This window comes from Dromaius novaehollandiae, chromosome 3 (genome assembly GCF_036370855.1).
Source record: "Dromaius novaehollandiae isolate bDroNov1 chromosome 3, bDroNov1.hap1, whole genome shotgun sequence".
NCBI classification, from domain to species: Eukaryota; Metazoa; Chordata; class Aves; order Casuariiformes; family Dromaiidae; genus Dromaius; species Dromaius novaehollandiae.
Window position 1 is genome coordinate 87809685 of NC_088100.1, and position 20901 is coordinate 87830585.

A 20901-nucleotide genomic window follows, 5' to 3' on the forward strand; every position below is an offset into this window, starting at 1 on the left:
AGCAAATTAAAAGTGCACATTTGAGAAGCAAGTCTGGTAAAAGAATGTAAGTGGGGCAAGCAGGAGAGTGAGCTGGAAAGAAAGTTCTCTAAGAGAAGCTGTGAGTAAACACTTTTCTGTTCTCTTCAAGGGGCCTGGGGGATAGCAGTTTTGTGTATGTTTATGTTTGGTTAATTATTAAGATGAAATGAACAGTCACAAATTGGAGGTGATTGCACAGGATAAGGACAAAAAGCTGGCAGCTTATCCACTCTTTCCTGTTCCCAACAGCTAAGGTCAAATAATCTGTTAAAAGTCTTAGATTGGGAAATGAAAGACTAATATTCCTGTGTGGCACTAGTGAAAGTTGTGTGGGAGGGGTTTTTTCATTTTTACATCTCTTGACATCTGAAATTGAGCTGCCGTCAAGTGGAAATGAATGAGGAGGTAACATAATGTATGTACCAACAACACAGAATAATTGTTGCTTTTGTGGAAGTGATCTTTAATTTCTTTAAATGTTGCTTTGATCACTTTTTTTGGCCCATGCATATACTGGAATTAGGTGTCGTTTTTAAGAAGTTTATCTTTAGCTTGTATTAAGAATATAGTGCTCTCATCTAACTTCGAAAATTATTATATTAATATCTAAACATTTTCTGTGTTACCAGGGAAAATTGGCAAGACAAGAAACTATGCCCTTATATAGGAGTGTGATAGATCCTTTACTTCTGGGTTTTGAAATTGTTGACATAGACTTTCTTGGGATTTTAAAGAGAATAGGAGAAGAATGTAAAACCAGCAACTGTAGTTTAACTGTATTTAGTAGCACATTTATTTACAACATAAATATTTATACTTAGCAAAATCTTGATCCAAATGTAATTGAATCTAGAAGGCACTGCATATTTCAAAGTTAATGACTATATAGGGAACTCGGATCCACCTTTTTATATAAAAACATTTACCATATGTAGTCTTAAAATATCTGTAAATTAAAATATGTTGGATTTAAATGACCTCTAGAGGGCACCAAAAGATCTGATTGCAAACCATCGGCTATGGGTTCTTCAAGCTACAGATCATGTTGTCTGTATAATCTAACAGGTGTGTGGAGAAATGCGCTATCAGTTGAATCAAACCAAAATGAAGAAGGATGAGGCAGAAAAGGAGCTCAGAGAGTACAGAACAAAAACTATAAGGGAGCTTGAAATTAAGGACCAGGTAAGAGATAATACTGCTATAACTTTGCAGTTATTAGAAGCCTAAGTAGGGTTATTTCGGAAGATGGAATAATTGGTTTTTCTAATAGTGGTCATTTATTACTGTTAAATGGTTTCTAAATTAATGGCAACAAGCCAGCTATTACCTCTTCGCTATCTTATTCTTGTTTTCAGCCCTCGTATGTTCAGTTTTACATAATACTCATCCCATGCTTTCATATAGAATTACTCTATCATATGTATTCATACAATGTACTTAAATTGTATGTACTGTATACATATGTTTATACACTTCTTTCTCACAAATAAACCCACATGTAAAAAGGTATATACCTACAATCTGACAAAACATTAAGGAGTCTAAGTATAACCTATGTCAAAAAAGAATATCATTTCCAGTTTCTTTAAAGATTCAAGGTTAATGAATGCAGGGATTCATAGAAAAGTTAAAAAAGAAAAGCTACTAGAAAAGATAACTACATAAAAATTCCACTAGGCATTAATTGTTGATTATCTAAGACTGTGTTTTATATTAATAGAAGAAGCAGTGTGTGCCTTACAGGTAGAATATGTGAAAACATCCCTCTCAATAAAAAAGATTATTAGGGTAACCTGCAATATACTTGGCAAACAGCTTGAACAGATGTAATAACCTGCATCTTTTGAAGTGCCTTTTTTGTTGAGGTTGTGTTAGTTTTTCTCTAGGTATTCAAACTTTCAGTTATTCCTTCATAGGTTGTGATTTGCACATGAAACTGATAATATCTTTTGAATACACATAAAAATGTGTAAGATGCACATGAGCATAATTTTTGTTATATGCAGTTTGTAATTAGAGCAGCCTATCCCACAGGTTTTAAAACATTTTTTTTCTTGCAAGTAAGTGTACAAATCAGTCTGTCTGTAAGAATATATGCAGGGAAAAATGCAGAATTTCTGAAGTTATATTTTATTCACTAGTTCCCCAAAATTTTCATGTAGGATGGTAAGTTTATTAACTTAATAAATGAAGAGCTTAGACTGGAAATGATATTAATTAAAATTATGATCAAAAGACCCATGAAATGAAAAAGAGAAGTTTATTAGGTAAAATAATTCTTTAATATATTTAGAAAATAATACAGCCCAGGCAGACAGAGGCCTTTCAAAGTGTTTTGTTTTCGAAGTTGGCTTTTTTTTTTTCCTCCTGCATCCTTCAGGCCTAGGGACACTTTAGAAAACAAAAAGCAGGCTTGTCGTCTGTGTCTTGACAGATATCACAGATAAAAGAGTTGGCATAATCTTGGCATACAAATAAAACAGGATGTGAAGAAGTATCTTGGATTTTAAATCCTGTTCTCCAACTTTCTTCAGGATTGCCTCTTAAACAAATTGCAAAATTGAACTAAATATTTTAACCTCGTGTATAGACATACTGGTATTTTATTCAGTGTGGGAATGAATACACCAAAATATGGTAATTTATAATTTGACATAGTTAAAGAGAGGTGATGAGGATGTTGTTCCTATTAGCAAAGATTATTAGAGTATTTAAGTAATTACTTAAAGTAATTAGATTGTTCAAAGGTGGCTGTTGGTTTCTTAAAAAAGGAAAAAATACTCAGGCCAAGTATTTAGCAGGTGTTTTTAAACTTTGGCATTCAAAATTCATTTTAATGAGAAAGTTCTGTATAGTTCGTAATATTATTTAACATTTAAAATAGAAACAAAAAGATTTTTTTTAAAAACAAACTTTAACAAAATTTAAGAAGTCATTGCAAATTTTCATATAAATAAAATGAAAGCAACTTAATCACATTTAGCTTTGTATTTAAAGAAAAAAATATTTCATCTTATATGGCACTGAATAGCAAACAGTAATTGTTCTTTGGTCTCTCAGCCATGACCTGACCTTCTGGCTAAGAAACAGAGTTGATACCTTCCTTGGCCACCATCTGTTCATAATAAATACGTATTTATTTTTTTTAAAGTAGAGGAACAATAGTGTATGAACAGTGTTATTATACTGTTCTATATTAAATGGTGCATTTTTCTGTACTAAAAGCAAAGAATAGTGTTTCAAATTGTCTTTTAGTGTATTGAAAATGTTTTCTGTTTCTTGAAATGTGATTGCATTTTTCATTGTGTTATGGATAAATTCTAGTTTTGAAGAAGTAGTTTATATATAGTGATTTTAAAAATGGATTAAAGTTATTCAGGTGTGTCAGAATAGAAATAAATCCCCATAGGTATGGTTTGGGATCATCTGGTGTATATATACTTGTGGGAAAAGCCAATATTTGTAATGTTCTTCAAAGATAAATGTGTGTAATTTAGGAAAATTAAAGGGAATATATATCTTTGGTCTTTTTCTCTTTTTCTCTTGTCTCTTTTCCTGTCTTTATTACTTGGTTGGGATTAATTGCAAATATTGGCACTGCTGTATTATTACCTGTTATTAACATTTGACGTGTTAATACCTTAAAATAAAAATCAAGAAGCAGTGAGCAATGATACCTTTTAAATTGAATAAGTATTTTGTAATATCATCCATCATGATCCTGCTTAGCATTAGGATTATGGAGGAGGAAGAAAAGATGATGTATACCACACAGCTTCTCCACACAAAAACTGCATCTGTTCATCTGGCCCAGGATACTACAAGGTGGCATAACCTCCTGCCCTTTTTTTTTTTTCCTTCCTCTCCCAGCTCTCCCATTGTGGATATAGCTGGGCTGAAATAACAGTGCCTTAATGCTTTTCCTTCTTAGGGACCATCTTTATAAGATATACTGGGATAATGCCTTCATAGCAGTAAACTGTGTCCACACTAGGGGTTGTACTAGCACAGCTATACCAGAGAAAAGTCACGCCCTATCCTAAATAGCTGTTATCAGAACAAAAAATTGTGTGGCATATTTGACACAGTAGGACTTCACTTTTATAATACTTCTGTGAGTTTGGAAGCACTGCATGGTATAATTTGTTCATTTTTAATAGAAATCATACTTTTGACACACTATGAAATCATTTCCTCACATTAGCATCACTTGCTCTTTGCTGCTCTGTGTTATAAAAATAAAAATGAAGTATCCTGTTAATCACTTGCTTTCTGTTTTTCTTCCCGTAAATGATTTTTATTTGGCGTATAAATTCTTGCAAGCTTCAACATGTAGAAGTGAAAACGGTTTGTAGTATTGGCTCATGTAGCCCATCCAATTTGGGCATCTTCCTTATTATACAGTTCGCACTGTTAGCATTATATCACTGGGAATTGTGGCCTCATTGTAATAAAGCCATAGGACATGTTGAATCCAACTTCAGAAACTAATTGAAGCTTTTCAATTTTAGTGTGTTTTGAGAAATCAGATAAATATTTTGTTAAAAATAAATTCAAGCCCTTAATCTGAACCTGTAAAAAGCCATTCTGTTAATACAGTCTTTAAAAGTAGACATTGTTTGAAGTGGGGCATTACAGAATTCTGTTGCATATCTCATAGGTGAAAGAATGAAAGGCCCCAGAACTATTATACTAAAGAATACAGACTGCTGAGAGTTGCCTGTATTTAAGTTTCTGAGCCCAAATTAAAGAAGTTGCAGTGTCACTGATAGGCATGACCTACACAAATGGAAATAGCTACATGTCAGAGCATTTTTGTATAATATGAAAGAACCTAAATGATGTCTCAGTACACTATAGACCGAATGACAATTTTGCAGACAAATAGAAATCTGGCACAATTGTAGTCCAAAAGCATTTTGCCAAAAGGTATTTTGGGAATGTTTATCTCATTTGTCATAAATCCATGATTTATAGTAATCAAATTCAGAAATTATAAATTGAGAGATTACTGACTCTGTCTTCATCAGAAATAATGTAGGCCAAAAATTTGGATCTATATCCTGAAAATACTGAAGGAGTATCCAGTGAAATGCAAGATCAATAATCTTCTAAAGACTGGTTCATTGAAATGTCTTTTCATGAGCAGGTACCAGGCTTCTATGAGTCAGGCTTTAAAAGATTAGATTTTTCTCATTTATTTTCTTCTTTTAATTGGTAGAAGTCAAGGTCTCCGCATCTTTTTTGGAGCCATGAGAATTCTGGTATTTTCTTTAAATGGAAGCTGAGATTTTTCAGAAGCTGGGACATTCAGAATATCACCAGATGTTTTGAAGCTCAATAAAATTGCAAGGTTTGATGATGCTGATGAAGATGGGTTAGGATTATATTTTGTATTTAAAAGTCAATATTCTTGTAACAGTTTTATACTTAAAATTTTGTGACCCCATTAGTTAAGAAGATCCTCTGCAAGTTCTATTTTTTAAATAAATTTTGTTAAATCGTACTTGGATGCTATTTAGTAGGGGGAAAAAAATGCAAAACATTGCAGGCAACTTGAAACTCTTAGTGCCTCATTTTCTTATCTGGCCTGACCTTGAGTAATACAGCTTTAGAAGTAGCAAGACCAATTTGCTTTTGGACAAGAAAGGGTTAGGAAAGAATATATGATAACCTTCCTCTGTAACAGAACTCTTTTTACCATATCATTTTTTGTTTTCAGCATTAAATGCACCAGCTTGAAAATGGGTAAATGAGGAAGGAGTAATATGTGAGTACTTTGTGGCTTGCTTTGATGTGAGTTTTCTGACCTGATCAGGAGGAACATCACTGCTTCTATAACTAGCTCATCTCAAAATCGGTGAGGAAAAACATTGATCTGGAAACCCACAATACCTAATAGAAAGAATGCTTGGTTATAATTATGGCATGGCTGCTGCTGCTGCTCTGCTCCAGTAGTGCTTTCCTCTGTCACCCATCCATTCATCAAGGATCAGTCGTACAAACAGCCTTCATTAAGTTCTCTTTGTCATCTTTTTATAAAGAAAAACTCTGGGACTGGGATTCGTAGTAGTATAATTTTCTGTGCTGGACTGCACATTTAGAGATACTTCCCTGAAACAGCTGGCCTGTTAAGAGGAGTGAGCTCTATCAGTCTCACTTGGTAATCAGCATTTTATCTTTCACAGGTACAGTTGGCCCATGTAACCTTCATCCATGATGTATCATCCAGGGTGATCTCACCCTATTAGCTTATGGGAAGATAAAATCACGTATGGGTATTAGATATTATTCAAAATAGGAATAGGAATGCACAGTTTGTGTATAATGTGTATGTATGCATTATACTTGCAGAAATACTTGTTTTCTATATTTTTTTCCTCTTAGACTAGAAGAATGGTTGCCTCATCAATAGTCATTGTGCCAACAATCTACTCAGAAGAAAAAAGTAAAAGTCCCTGACTATAACTTGTCTATTGTCACTGTATGGATGTTCTTCCCAGCTAGTCCTTGATGCTGGCCAGGAAAAGAGAAAATCCCGCATCAGTCATCTCCAATATGTGTTGGAAAGGATGAAAGAAATAAGTCTTCTCCTTTTCTGTTTCTTGATAATGAAGTAGAAGTAACCTTCTGCTTCCTTTTTTCCGTATGCACCCCTACTTTTCTCAGATTCTTGTATCAGCAAGCAAACCATCTACTCTCCACTCCCGAAAATGCAAGCCATTAAAAAAGTCTTGTTCTGCTGTAGTACAAAATCACTATCTTACCTCTGCTAGTGGCTGCTGCAGCTATGTTGTCTCTTAAAATGTTATCGTGGTAATCTCCATGGGTTTGGAAGTTTTGTTCCTGACACTGCTGCAGTTCAAATATTTTGGCAAACTGAAAGCAAATATTTTCAGGAAAGTAATGAGATGAAATCCCAGTGACTTGCGTAACATGTTTCATGTATTCACTCCTGTCCATTTTGCTAGATATTTAACCACAATATCCAGGGGCCATATTGCTCTTGGAGGGTTTGCACAAGGACAGACGTGGTAGACCATTGCCTAATTTAAATGTGTGTGTGTATAAGTATCTATTTACTGGCATAAATCCATCTTCAATTTTTTTTTCTTGCCCCAACTGCATATAACTGACAATTACTGATAGAAAGTTTGCTTCAACTGGATTTAAAAATGTGTGCATTTAGAGCAGCCCCCCTCCATGCTATTCCCAGGAAGTTCTCTCATTAGCCCTATCCTTTCCGAGTGACCTGCGGCATCCTGTTTCTATTAATTCTCAATCTTTTTGGAGGCAGCGTGTTGTTTGCTGCTGACTTTGCATAGGTAATGGGCTCTGGTCTTGAGGCTCTGCCTTTTGGAGCACATGGGGTGCCAAAATATTTCAAGGAGCTGCTATATTTCTGTGCGGTGGAAGTGACAAAGTAGTCACTACTTATATTTGTGGGATGCAGGAGTACCTCCAGATCAGGCTAGAATAATGGTGGTCCAAGAAATTACAGCGTGCAGTTTCTAGAGATTGTGTCTCTGGTTGTCCCTCTGGTCAATCCATTTGTGAGCTGGCCATAACAAAACCCTTTGAAGGAACCGTGTGTGCTTATTGGGATACTACTGTTCCTGTGTTTCTGTACTTGTTAGCTGCCTTTCATGTCAATATATGTACTGGTTTTCTATTTCTCACACAATTTAGTTTTTGTGTATTGGGCTAAATGATTTGTATAATTTGCAGTTGTTACATGTATTTTGTGAATTGACACTGTGTTTGAAAGAGGTGTTTTTTGTAGGCTGTTCTAAGCCATGCGTACATTCAAATTCTTACTATTTATTTGCATATTTTCACAGCTTTATAATCTTAAATATAATCCTTAACGGATATTTCCCCTTGAAAGTCAAACTTAATTTTCATAATTGCTTTGTATCTCCGTTCAGATTTGAATAGGAAGCAGAAGTAATTTATAGAGAATTCAAAAGGAGGGGGGAGACATTGTTGGGACCTGGCGGGGGTTAACCTCGTGATGGCCCTAATTCTCTTTTCAAAGTTGGATGGTTCTTCAGGTGCAATATGCTATGTCAGATGGCCATGCTTGGGAGGTCTGAGGTTTAGAGACCACTCAGAACCTCGAGTTGCCTGATTGATACCAGGATTAGGATAGAAATGACTGCAAGTGACCCCTGCTGCATGTGGACTGATAGATTTCTTTCCTTTAAGTAAAACACCCTGTGATCTTACTACAAAAACTGTTCAAAAAAAAAAAAAAGTGTTTCACTGTAATAGTAAGGTATGATTATTCTCTCCCAGATTAACTAGGGATAATAACTAATTAATAACTGATTATTATTAATAATAAGACAGTGTTGTTTGAGATTGGTGTTAAGCCATGCAAAATTCTCTGTTGCTTTTACATACCATATTTAAGAGTACTTGAACGACCATACTGATGGCACCTCTTGTAAGAAGCTTAATTCATATCTTCAGTCCTGTGCACTATCACTAATTTCATTGCTTTGAAGGGCTGTTTTAGTAAATGGAAATAAGCATGTGAGCATCAGGGCCTGTAAAATTTTATTATGTATTAATTTGAAGTGTATGTGATTTTGTAGGTGTTGATTGCCTTTTAGGGATGTACCTGTAAATACTAACAAAAATAGAAAATATATTTCACTTTTCATTACTTTATCTTTGTTTTTCTATTTCTGATTCTCTTTTATGCCCCTTTAATCTTTTATGATTATGATACAGAATGAAGCATGAAACAAAAAAAAATATTGTAAACTCATGAAAATATCTTCCCCTCCAGAATTATTTCCTGAATTTATGTGATGCTAGAGTCAGTGCAAGATTATTTTTCAGGTTGCATTGTGTGTTTTCTTACCTGATGTGAAAGAAGACTGATACAACAGTGGATGTCATAAATCACTTTTTAATTCATTTGTTTTTTAGTATGTTTTTGATTTGTTAAAAGGCTTCTAAAGTTGTTTTTTCTGCATTTATTTCAGAGTATGAGTTCTTTTATCACCGCTTAATCATTCTCATTTGTAAAAGATGCGTTTGTCTTTTCTGTCAGCTTTGCTGCTATTTAAAATTCTATGAAAAACATCTGCTAGTTTGGAATTTAAAGTTGCTTTTTTTCCCGCATACAATAGAATCAGCATCAGTATGAAAAGAATTAAATAATTATTTTAATCTTTAATTTGGCTCATTTTAAACAGAATTACTTCATTATTTGATTTTATCAGATTTTGAAGGGATAAAGAGATGTCTAGTTAATTAAACAGCAAGTTTTTACCACATACATAAGCATTGTTAGGTGAAGATAGTTTCAGATAATTCATGAAGTGAGTGTTTAAAGACTGAGCCAGTATTTGAAAAATCATCTTTTATATTTTCCAGTAAATTACATTTATTTCACTGAATGAGCATCTCCACAGTGTACTCACCTGAAAATGCCTTGTGAAAATCAAATTATGATTAGATTAGAAATTACCTTCTAGTGAATAAGAAATGCTTACTTCAAATGTTACAAGAACAGAATCGCAAAGGCTACCGTCTACTTCAAAAAGGGGAACTTAAAATATAAATGGTTGTTGGTTGTAATGCTGAAAAAAGAATAATTTATACAGACTAAAATTGTATTGCAGTCGTATTCCACCAATGCTTTATTTTTGTTTAATAAAACTTCTTACTTTGTTTTCCAAACTGAATTGGATATGCATGGGGAACGGCGTTAACGTGTTTCAATTCACTAATAATGATGTTTCTCTTACTGAGGCTTAGCCTGCCATCTTTCAACAGCAAAGCGCCTGTTGATATTCCTGGGAGTTTAGGCAGCTGCAGTGGAAGACAGATTAAACAATACTTTTGAATTTATATTCAGGAGTAATAAGAATATTAAAGTTGCAGAGTTAAGCACCAGAAGTTGCCTGTTCCAACCTTAATGTAGTCTTGTTGTACATATACATTATGATAATTCTGTTCCTTGTTATACTGAAAATCTGTTTCAGATTTTCTTAAATGCAAGATTGTCATCTGTCTTTTTGCAGTTCTGCACTCTATTCCTTGTCTCTCACATACATTGAAAAGTTAAGTATCTTGAAGAAATACTATCTGATCATGTTGTAAAAAGCTGTATCACAAGTGATAGGCACTGAGGGATCGAATTAACGCTGCATGAGAAGCAGAGTTGTCATCAGAATGCTTTAGTTGGTCGTTTGTTTCTGTTTCTCCCTACAATTAAGCTGAGGCCCAGATAGCAACTATAACGTAGAACTGCTTGCAGCTTCTCGGTAGAAGAAATGGGAACTAAAAGTAACATGGAAACTTGTTTGAATCTGAGTAGTTTTGGAAAGATGTTGCCTGATACGGTTCCCTGCAGGGACAGTGAATAAGACTTACTGATTCTGGAAATTTCTCTGTATCTTGAATTCCACTTATATTGTGATGCCCTAGTGATGGAATTGATTTGAGGTATTTTAGGATATCCCAACATGTGTGGGACTCATGTCTGTTTTCAAGGGAAGGATGGGGTTTGGTTTTCGTTGTTTCATGAGCTGGTCTCTAGTTCTGAGACTTCGTATGTTTTAAACTATTATTTGAGTTATTAAATGGAAGTAAGGTGTAGCATTTAGAATTTGGGGTGTGTGTTTTCACCATGATGATTCATGGCTCCTACCAAGTTATTTTTTATTTCTGTTATTATTTTCTGGTGTTTGGAAAAGAAGAATTTAGTTGGTATCCCTAAACATACCTGGATTGGACGTTTCTGGTTCTCAAGTAGCATGTTCTCTGGGGCAACATTTTTCCTCCATCTTTTCCTCCTGAGGTTGATTAATATTTCTGCCATGGTCATTGCCAGACTTCTTCATTAGAATTCTTGCTTTTCATATAGCTCGCATCTTGGTGACCTCTAAAAGACTGCTATTTGAAATACAAACACACATATGCGCGTGCGCGCGCGCACACACACACACCCTTACATGTATACATGTGCACGTTCCTGTGTGTGTGTATATATATGTAAAAGATGATACTGAATTTTGGGGTTATCGATGAAAGTAACAGGAATAAAATTGTTTGTTCTTCAAGGGCTATGCATTCTTGCTTGATATTTTTTAATGGAAGTCATAAGACTCCTATTGATCTTTGAGGATTCTGTTATAGCATCGTTGTTTGAGAATTAGTTTTTGCACTTTCATGACAACTGAAATCAACGGATGCATTCTTGGGTTCAAAGCTGCAGGTTGAACATCTGATGAAGGCTGATGAAGGCAGAACGCTTTCACTAGAGATTCTTGTGCTTAGAATTTGCTTCCTCCTGTAGGTCTGTCAGAACCTGAGCCTGTTTAACTCTAGGGGATAATGTAAAGCCCATCTGTTCATGGAAACTTTTCCCTGAAGGAGTGATTGTAGGGTATATTTACATTCTCAGTTGTAGTTGTGCTTTTTCAAATATTTAGTTGATACTTTTCAACTAAATTGTGCTTTGTTTTTCAAAGGTCTGCTGAATGGATGTATTCTTGAAACACATTTTAAGAGTGTTGCAGAACTTCCCTATCTTTAACTTGTAAAGACAGGGAAGAACTCAAGTCCCACTTTACTAAGAATGGGGAAATAATATTAATCAACTGCTGCTCCCAGAAAGAATATAGAGAATCCTCTGAGATTTCTGTTGTTCTACAAGAAAGTATGCAACCCTCTGGGGTTATTCAGTTAAATTATATTTCTGAATACCTTTGCATATCTGGTTTTAAAATACTCTAACAGTGTAGTAAGTTGCTACATTCTTTTGAGGGGAGAGTACTAATGATTTTGCAAATAGTTTCTCTATCTTTGTATTAGAACTTAAAATTACCGATTAAATTTGGTAGGTAGTTTATGTAATAAAGCAAGGCAGTATTCAAATTTTAACAAAGATTTCCTTCATGGACCTTCTCTGAACAGTCTGAAAAGGAAAAAGCATATAGATAATGTTAAGCAATTAACAAAAAAAAAAGAAAGAACATTATGAAACCTTTCTTCTGGATGAGGAGATTGTATTTGTCTGAGACATCATGACTTACTGTAAATGATTTAGGCTAACATTTTCATGGGAAGAACAGAGACAACATAATTATGAAGGTGCTTCAGGTGCAAATATTGGCACCGAATTACATTCATTTGTTCTTGTAGGATGTTTGAATGAATAATTACGTTAACTGAAGAAGATACTAAGGCTTGTCTACATGAGGAAGCTAACACAAAATAAGTTATGGTATGAATTTAAAGTATAATAGCTATTCAGCCCTAAATCCTTATGTGATCAATTTTATTCTGTACTACAAATGACCTTTCACAGTTTAGTTGACTTGAAAAACATGCAACTTCCCTCTAGCCCCAATGAGGAATAAATATTTACATAGGGAGTTAGTGTAGAATAGTTATTACATGAAAAAATTGCATTGTTATCTTATTCAGTATTTCATTGGCCTCCTTAAAGGCATCCTTAGGACAAAGTTCAGTATTATGGTGCAAAAGTATTCTTACAAATACTTCCATGTTATACATGGTCTTACAGCAAAATATATTCCTTTTAAGAATATTTATGAAAGAAATGTTTAAATTTTTGAAACAATGATGCAATTAGAGATAGTAAGCTTGGTGTGTTTTCACTGGAAACAAAGGTGCTAGTCAGGCAAATGCACTGACAGTTACATATAATTAATTAGTAGACTCATTAACCATGTTAGATTTACTTGACTTAGTTTAGTTGACATAGAAGGCATAATGAGATAAAGAAAATGACAGGATTAACAGAGGCTGGTTTGTGTTGGATTCAGTCGTAAGTTATTTGCAATAATGGTAAAATTACAAAACAACCTTCATTCTCTTGCATAATATTGAGTGAATACAACAAAAGCTAGATTCCTATCTATTGTTGCTTATATAATAGGTGGTACAAGGAAAACAAATGAACATAAGAGCTACCCTATGTGCAGTGACTTCTGAAGCTAGCCACTGCTCTTCTGCTTACTGGCTTTTGAACACAGTGAATTCTGGACACAAATATGGAAGCCTTCAGATGGGAAAATCAGAAAATGATTGAATGCATGTATCTCTTAAGCCCTTAAAGACAATAGCATTGAATTCTGTATTAATGTATTTAAATATGATATGGGTTTTGGCATTTTGTAAGAATGTAATGTCAAATACTTTAATTTGCTTGTTTTCAGTTTGTATAAATTACTTCTAAAACAAAATGCTTTATTTTTCAGAAGCTTTGATCTTGTTAAGATTTATCATCTTAAAATGTATCTCTCTACATTTCTTAAATATACTTTCTTTGGTTATGTGTCTTTCTAAGAAAATAGAAAAACTGGGATTAGAGCTGCATGGAAACAAACAGCGTTTGGAACAAGCCCAGCAGGATGTGACAGGAGCCAGAGAGGAGTGCCTAAAACTGACAGAACTGCTGAGTAAATCTGAGCACCAACTGCACCTCACCAGGTACCCCTTATCCTATTACATGCTATAGTACCAATTCGATTCTGCTAATTTTTGCCACAGGATTCCTAACAGTTGTTATAGATACTTGCAGCTATTGACTACATGTGAAGCCCTCAGTCATATTAAAAGTGGAGATTGAAATAAAAAATGAGTTATGAACTATAATTTCTGAAAGTGAATTACTGGGGTGAAGAAAAGGCAATGTTCAGCTACAGTGATGAGGTACCATACTTTGGGGCAGAAAGAAGAGCGAGGAAGAGCACAGCTATGTTCTTTTTGTTGTTGCTGTGTCGGATGTGACAAAGATATTTCAAAATAATGTTTTAGATCATATTGTATGGCACCTTTAAGCATAGGAATTCACATATTAATAACGCGAATCTCCTGCAGCAGAATGACTAGGAACATATCAATGTACATAATTATATTAAGCTTCATGGAAGATTAAACAGTCAAAAAGTAATGTTACAGTCTGTGAATGGGATGAAAGCTCAAGTATGTGAAGAGGGTGTTTAAATGACTTTCCAAAGTGGAGATGTGGTACAATGCAAACATTGTGTGACTGGAGACTTTCCATGAGCTTATTCCATCCAAGGGTAGAATGGAAATGCCCCCAGGCATTTACTGTACTTATTGGGTACACCTTTCTAGAAAACGCCAGAAGTTTAACTCACGAATAATTCTTTTCAGCTTGCATTTTGGCAGTTGTAGGAATATTTCCTTTTGCCACAAACTCAACATTTTCATTTTGTTGCTGGCGAGACTTTGTTTTGCTTTTTTCAAGAGTGGACCTCTAGAAACAAATCTGGAGGTTTTTACGCAGTCCTTAAGCAAAAAGTTGAGTTAGTTTAAATTTTACATGGGGAAAAAAAACTCTGATTTTTATCACTTAACAGACTGTCTGCATGTTTATCCAAGTCTTGTACTCTTCAGGCTTTGTGAGAATTCTGCCATTGAGTAAATGGAAATAAAATAGTCTCATATAAACTATTAAATTCAATGAATCGCTTTTTTATTCAGCTACAATTCTGTGTAATTCAGAGCACGGTAGTTTAACAGATGGAAGAAAGTACCACTCTAACAGCCTGTATTTAGAGAAAAAATATGCTAGAGGTTAATGAACTTGAAAAAAGTTTTGGGTGAGTTGTTAAGATATCTAAAGTTTGGATTTAGCAGAACTTTATTAATAATGATTTGTTGTGATAGTTAACCAAATGGCTTACCACACTCCTTTTAGCAAAAGGCTGATTATATGCAATAAGGCTCTGGATATCTTGGAGGAAAGCTGACTAGCTAATATATTTTTGTGAAAATACTTAACTTGTAAAAATGAGGACTATCGACTATTACGTAGCATGGTACTTAAAGCTGGGTCCCTAATGTACAGATGATTCAGGTAGCTTTTTAATTTACTGTCTCTGACTCAAGAAGTTCCTGAGTTGCAAATCACTGGAGGCTGAAACAGTATTTTGAGGAAGTAATGCTCTGTGCTTGCTGGGTCCTGATACTGTTTCACAGACACCTGCTTTTACCTGCTGTTGGAGACAGATGCTGGAGTGCACTGACCTAGTATGGCCACTCCTATGGTCTTTTTTTTTTTTCTTGCTTGTTTTCATAATTTGTGTTCATGATATGGTCTCTGCTTATAAGTGTTAAAATATGTTTTCTATGCTGACATGTCAGAACAATTTTACCTATTAAAGCATGAGAAATTGGGTCAGATCTTCCTCCTTGATATTCCTCAAATTCTAGAGTACTGTGTTCTGTGTAGCTTCTTCTCTCGTCCTTATCTTTGGAGTGTCCGACTGCTTTCCAGGAATACATTAGGCGATATTGCTGTCACAGGTGAAGAAGGGAAAAAGAAAGAATGAGAGATTTATTGCTCCTGAAGTCTTACCCGTTGTCCTCACCGACTTACACTGGTAGGGTAGGGTTAGAGCTGTTCTCACAGTCTCTTTTTGCCCCCTTGAGTTGCAGAGGAAAAGATCCGCTACTGAAATTAAACTTGTCCTCAGCATATACTCTTTTTTTCTTCCCCTCAGATCATTTCCTGCCAGAACAGATTTTCTGGATTAGTGAAAGTTTAAAAGATACATATCTGTAATGGCATCACAGTTTTGCATTTTGAACCCAATATATTTTTAATGGTTTGGTACATCCATAGTTGCAGCATATGAACTTTATTCACTTATAGTCTGCCTTTCATTCTCTATTCCCTGCACCTAAAATGGCAGCTGTGCTAGTGAAAATACTTAAAGGGTAGTGGTAATGGCAATCCTATGGGAGTTACAGACTCATTCACTGTGGTACTTGCCAAGGAAAACAGATTTTAAGCTCTAGAGTCCTGCCTATGGGAGGTTGCTGCAGAAATTGCACTGATTTAGTGCATCTCATGGGTATTCTGGCCTTGGCCTCATCTTGCTGATTTCCCTATTTTCAGGACAGAACCAGCTGGTCAAATCCAAGTCTCTTCACAAAGCTGGACTTGCAGGAGGCCTGTACCACTGTTACACTGTCGATAATCTTTCTGTTGCCTTCCATGAACTAAGTTGTTCTGGCAAAAATTAGAGTTGCTGAGGAGTTAAAGAATCCTTTGTTATGTATGAATTGGTATATTACTAAAGAGAAAGGCTCTGAGGATCAGTAAAAAGCTAAATTTTGGATATTGTAAATAAATAATAAAATGTGTATGAAAACACTGGATTTAAATACATGAAAAGCAGACAATAAATATTATAGGTGAATGGATTAAATGAGAAAGAATATGCAATCTGTCTTAAACAGAAAAAGAAAATGCTCTGCAAAACTACTCTTTCTTCAGAACTTCCACTTCTTATGTTGTATTCTTGTTTTCAAACACTGATGATGTATTACCCACTAAATGGCTTCTAAATTAAATGTGATTCTTAAAAACCAAGAAGAAAGGTTACAGTTAACTATTCTAAAATATTTCTGCAGATTTTGGGTTTGCCTTTTCCTGTAACCTTTGTGATGGAGCAATATGTTGCTTGGAAATCCTTGTTATTTAGTTAACGTGCATTTTCTGCTATTCAATCTAGTTAGTAATTCTAGTTTGTATGTTTTCAAATGACTGGGAAAATACAGAACTTTTGCAGTGTAGTCTTGATTGCTTGATTGTCAGTCATGTAACTTTGCAGATGTCATCTTGCTATAAGACTGACCATGCTTGTTTTAAGCTCTATTTTAGGAGCTTCCCTTTTTTCTCCCCTTCCCATTTTTTTCTGTCCCTCCTGGTTGTTTGAGCTTTGTGGATACTTGCGTGAAAGCTACCATAACGGGTGAATCTTCTGAAATTACCCCTGAAATCAATGTGAAATTGCCATTAATTCAGCAAGGTTGGGTCTTGCTAAACGAAGCTTATCTAAGTCCATTTTCAGAGAGTGTAAAACAGATCTGTTGTTCTTAGTTCATGAGAAAATAACTATTAAAAATCATTTTAGGGTGCTAGTGGAAAAGATTGCATAGAAGATGCAAGATATTAACAGTTTGCACAGATTTTAGCATGTCATTAATTTAATAAGTTTTTTCACTCTTTTTATGTAATGGAATAGTCATTAACAATCTTTCCGCTTTTTGTTACAAAACAAACCACAAGTTACTATTCATTTTGGTTACAGTCAGATGTAGTTTCTGTTTGGATATGTCAAAGAAGTTAAATAAATCTGAAGTAGTGCAGAAGTCACTGAACTTCAAAATATGACTTCTTCATGTGACATCATGCCTTTTCTCAGGCATGGAGACAGGGAAGGGGGTTCATGATGTGTTTGACTAGAATGTCATCTAAAATTTGCTGGGAGATGTAATTGAAGCAGATGTATTTTATTTTATTACTTAAAATTAAGTAATTAAAATTACTTAAACAATAGAAGAACCCATGCTTCTAGGCCCAGGTATGTGACCTGCCAAGATAATCTGAATACTTGTGTGACTCTCTTGAAAGATTAAAAAAAAAAAAAGGAAAAAGAAAAGAAAAAAAATAAAGAGATAGAAGTTTGTATTACGGTGAGGCTGCTGTGGTTCTTGATGTTGCAATTATGTGATTTTTGTTTTTTCCTCTTTCCTTCATTTTTAAAAATTAGATGACAAAACATCGCTAGAAAGTAGTATAACTAAGAAAGAGGCATTTGGGGTGCACAGTTGTTTTTAGCAGTGCTGTAGCCTTTGTGGTTTCAGATACCTACTGTGGATCAGTGCTTCTAGCAGCCTCTTGCTAGTTTCAGCAACTCCATTAACATTAATTGTAATACATGTATAATAAATAAGGCACATCAATCTCTCATTCCACCTTCAGGTTCTGTGGCATTAGTTAATCACCGAAGCTCTGCTGTCATGCTTTCGGGTGTCACCAGAATTCCTCGTTAGAATTGCAGCGTGCCTCTTGCATCGATTTCCGTATTTAAGCTGTACTATTATATTCTAAAATACAAGCTACCTTCTCTGTTTACAGAAGGTGGCTATACATAGCCGTCTATGTAATTGAACAGTACCTAGTATTATCTGTTGGGTTTTTCTAGTAGCATCTGTTAGCTAGCAGCATACTTACTGTGGTGCTTTTTCAACAATTTTAGGATGTCAGAAAGAGCCCATCATCTATGATGGAAAGGAGATAACATTCTAAGAAAAATGCTGTTACTAATATTAAATTGCTGCGATATGTTTCATGTTGCTAGACTGACTGATTATTGAAAGGACCGATAACACTTCTGTGGGGGGGAGCAGAATTGAGGTGTAAGCTGTGATTGATTTCTAATATTTTTTTTGTATCCTGTTAATTTTGTACAAAAACATTATTTTAAAATGCAGGGAGGAGTGATAACATGAAACAACTCTGATACCTAATAAACTTTTTAGATTCGGCTTCATATGTTTACTTTTCATTAAATTTAGGGATGGTTGTGACTATGTTGTTGTGATTCAGTCAACATTTATTTCTATCTGTTTTTCATATACAAAGGCATTGGGATGCCAGAAAATAAACTGTTAACGGAGAATTAACTTCTTTGGCATGCTTTCATACTTATCTTCCAAATTAAAGAAAATGAAATGGGCAGAAGCAGAGTGTAGATTACCTCCTTTTTGTCAAAAATGGTGGGAATTTGAAAATTAATAATAAAAAAGGGAACAGATGCAGTAACATGCCAGAGGGAGATTAATGTGGAGAGTAAAATCTGTGAGCAACAAAACTGAAGCAAACTGAATCAGTGGGAGGTGGTTGTACAATCAAAATCAGGATAAAAGAGAAATTACAAACAACCCTGCACTTGTCAAAGTAGTAGTAATGAAATCCTGACTCTGCCAGCAGTGCGAACCTGTGTTAGCACTTTGGGGTAAGGCCGGGAGCCGGGTGCCAGGTAGGAGGGCAGCGCGAGGTTGCTGGGCAGCAGCCATCGCGTGCCGAACAGATGGCCGCGAAAGCTGGCCGGGGAGGGGCTCCTTAGCAGAACTAATCAGACAGTAACAGATAGGGCAGCTGGGAGGACTGACCACCGCGCGGCGAGCGGCGGGGTAGCCGCAGCCTGCCCCGATGTGTGCAGTGGTGCGCCCGTGGCTCCGTGAGAAGACCTTGCCGTGTCTTTCGAGCGCGGCGGCGGCCCAAACTTCGGCGAAACGCTGGGCCCATTGCCGCCTCTCGCGGGGAGAGGGGGAGGCGGCAGCGGCTCGCACCCGCGTCTGCGTGGGGTTTGCGACCCTCTGAGCTCCCAGCCCATCCCGACTAGGTGGCTCGTGCTGCCTGTGACCTGCCGAAACGCAGTTACGCTCAGCCCTGGCGTATCACACTGTTGCCTGTTTTCCTCTTTTATTGTAGCAGCGTATTGACGGCAGGACTCGGAGATCCGTGTACGCACGAAAGCACATGGATCTGGGGCTGGATCCAGCAAAGTGCCAAGGCAACTTTGCTGCTGGGGAAGTCGAGGCGAGGTGCAGGGCGGCATCTTGCCCCAGGCCCTTCCCAGCACTGACACCAGGTCGCTCGGGCCTTATTTCTGCTTGGGGGAGAAGCGCTTCCCTCTTCGCGAATGGGGGCTCGCGCGAAACGAGTTGAGGTCTGAGCCTTCTGATCTCGAGTCGCGTGAATAATTTTACTCGCGCAAGGAGGAAAGATCAGGAGGATTTCTTGTGCGAGTAAGAGTGGGAGAGGATTACAGGGCCGTGCCCTGTGTTGATGACTGTCAGCTTGAAAGAGAAATGAAAACAAAATTTTATCAAGCAAGGAGGGGAACCCCCCCCTTCCAAGCATAGGGAGAGAAACTTGACTTATTACTGCCCTGTTTTGTTTGATCGTGATGTGTGTGATACTTTTTAGACAATTTTAACAAAGAAATCTACATTTCCTGCTTCTGCTTTTGAACTTGTCTATCTCTGTTTTGCAGAAGGTTTATAGCTTGGCTCAATTATTCATTTTGAGCAGGGAGGGGAGGAAACATTACAGGGATTTGAAATAGGTGGTATAACATAGCCATATGCTATTTATGCAGCAGTTTCTGCAATAAATCTAATTTGGTGCTGTCAAAAAAAATTAGACTTATTTGATATAGCAGCACATTAGTAAATGATTGTGGTAGCTTTGAAAGTTGTCATTCACTCTGCTTTACTTGTAACAGAATCTTGCAAAGCTTTTTTTTTTTTTTCCTTTTTCCCTGAGCAACTCTGTGAAAAATCTCTCAGTTCTTTGTCCTGCAGCTGTAGAAACTGCAAATATTTCCGCAACCGAAAAGAAGGTCTTGCTTTAAGGTAATTGAAGAAGGGGATGGAAGAAAGAATAACCTCTATTGTTAGCAATTATACGAACGTATAGGCAGAAAAATCAATAGAATGGAGGGAGGGAGATGGATTTCTCCCTTGCCTACAGGTTTTCATAGTGCAGCTGAAATTGTTTATCTCATTATACAGCATGTAGATAAATTAGCTGCTCTGCGTTATTATAGAAGGTAAAATATTTTACCTGCCATGATAAGACCATATGCTGCTTTACGAAGACTGATACTGAATGATTTGAAATAAATCGGCGCTCTTGTCTTCTGGCAGTGGATTTTAGAAATTTCTAAGCTTTGTGTCATGATAATACACAATTATTTAAATATCTTTCTATTTAATCATTTAAACATATTTAAGATTATTACACAAACATTTAAAGGCCGTTAATGACGATTAAAAAGAGGAATAAAGAAAATTTAAATGCAGGAGTAAAGGAGAAATCTGAAATCATCAATTAATTTTGGATATGAAAGTCTTTATAAATCACCTATTTCCATTTTCAAAGAGTTTAAACATGGTTGACAATTTAATTTCTTGTCCTACAATACAAATTTCTCAAGGAAAAGGCAATAGTACATTTTCAGAGTTCAGTCTTAGATTTATCTAAATTTTTCTCCGTAGCAT

At 35.8% G+C, this 20901-nt stretch overlaps 1 protein-coding gene across 11 annotated transcripts in view; it reads left to right on the forward strand.

Annotated features, from left to right (window-relative positions):
• SDCCAG8 (SHH signaling and ciliogenesis regulator SDCCAG8) overlaps window positions 1-20901 on the forward strand; it is a 124638-nt gene that overhangs the window by 28547 nt on the left and 75190 nt on the right. For all 11 annotated transcript variants that reach the window (XM_064509395.1, XM_064509396.1, XM_064509393.1 and 8 more), the window contains 2 exons: window positions 1087-1203; window positions 13358-13500. In XM_064509395.1, the coding sequence (XP_064365465.1) occupies window positions 1087-1203; window positions 13358-13500 (260 nt within the window). The remainder of the gene's footprint in view (window positions 1-1086; window positions 1204-13357; window positions 13501-20901) is intronic.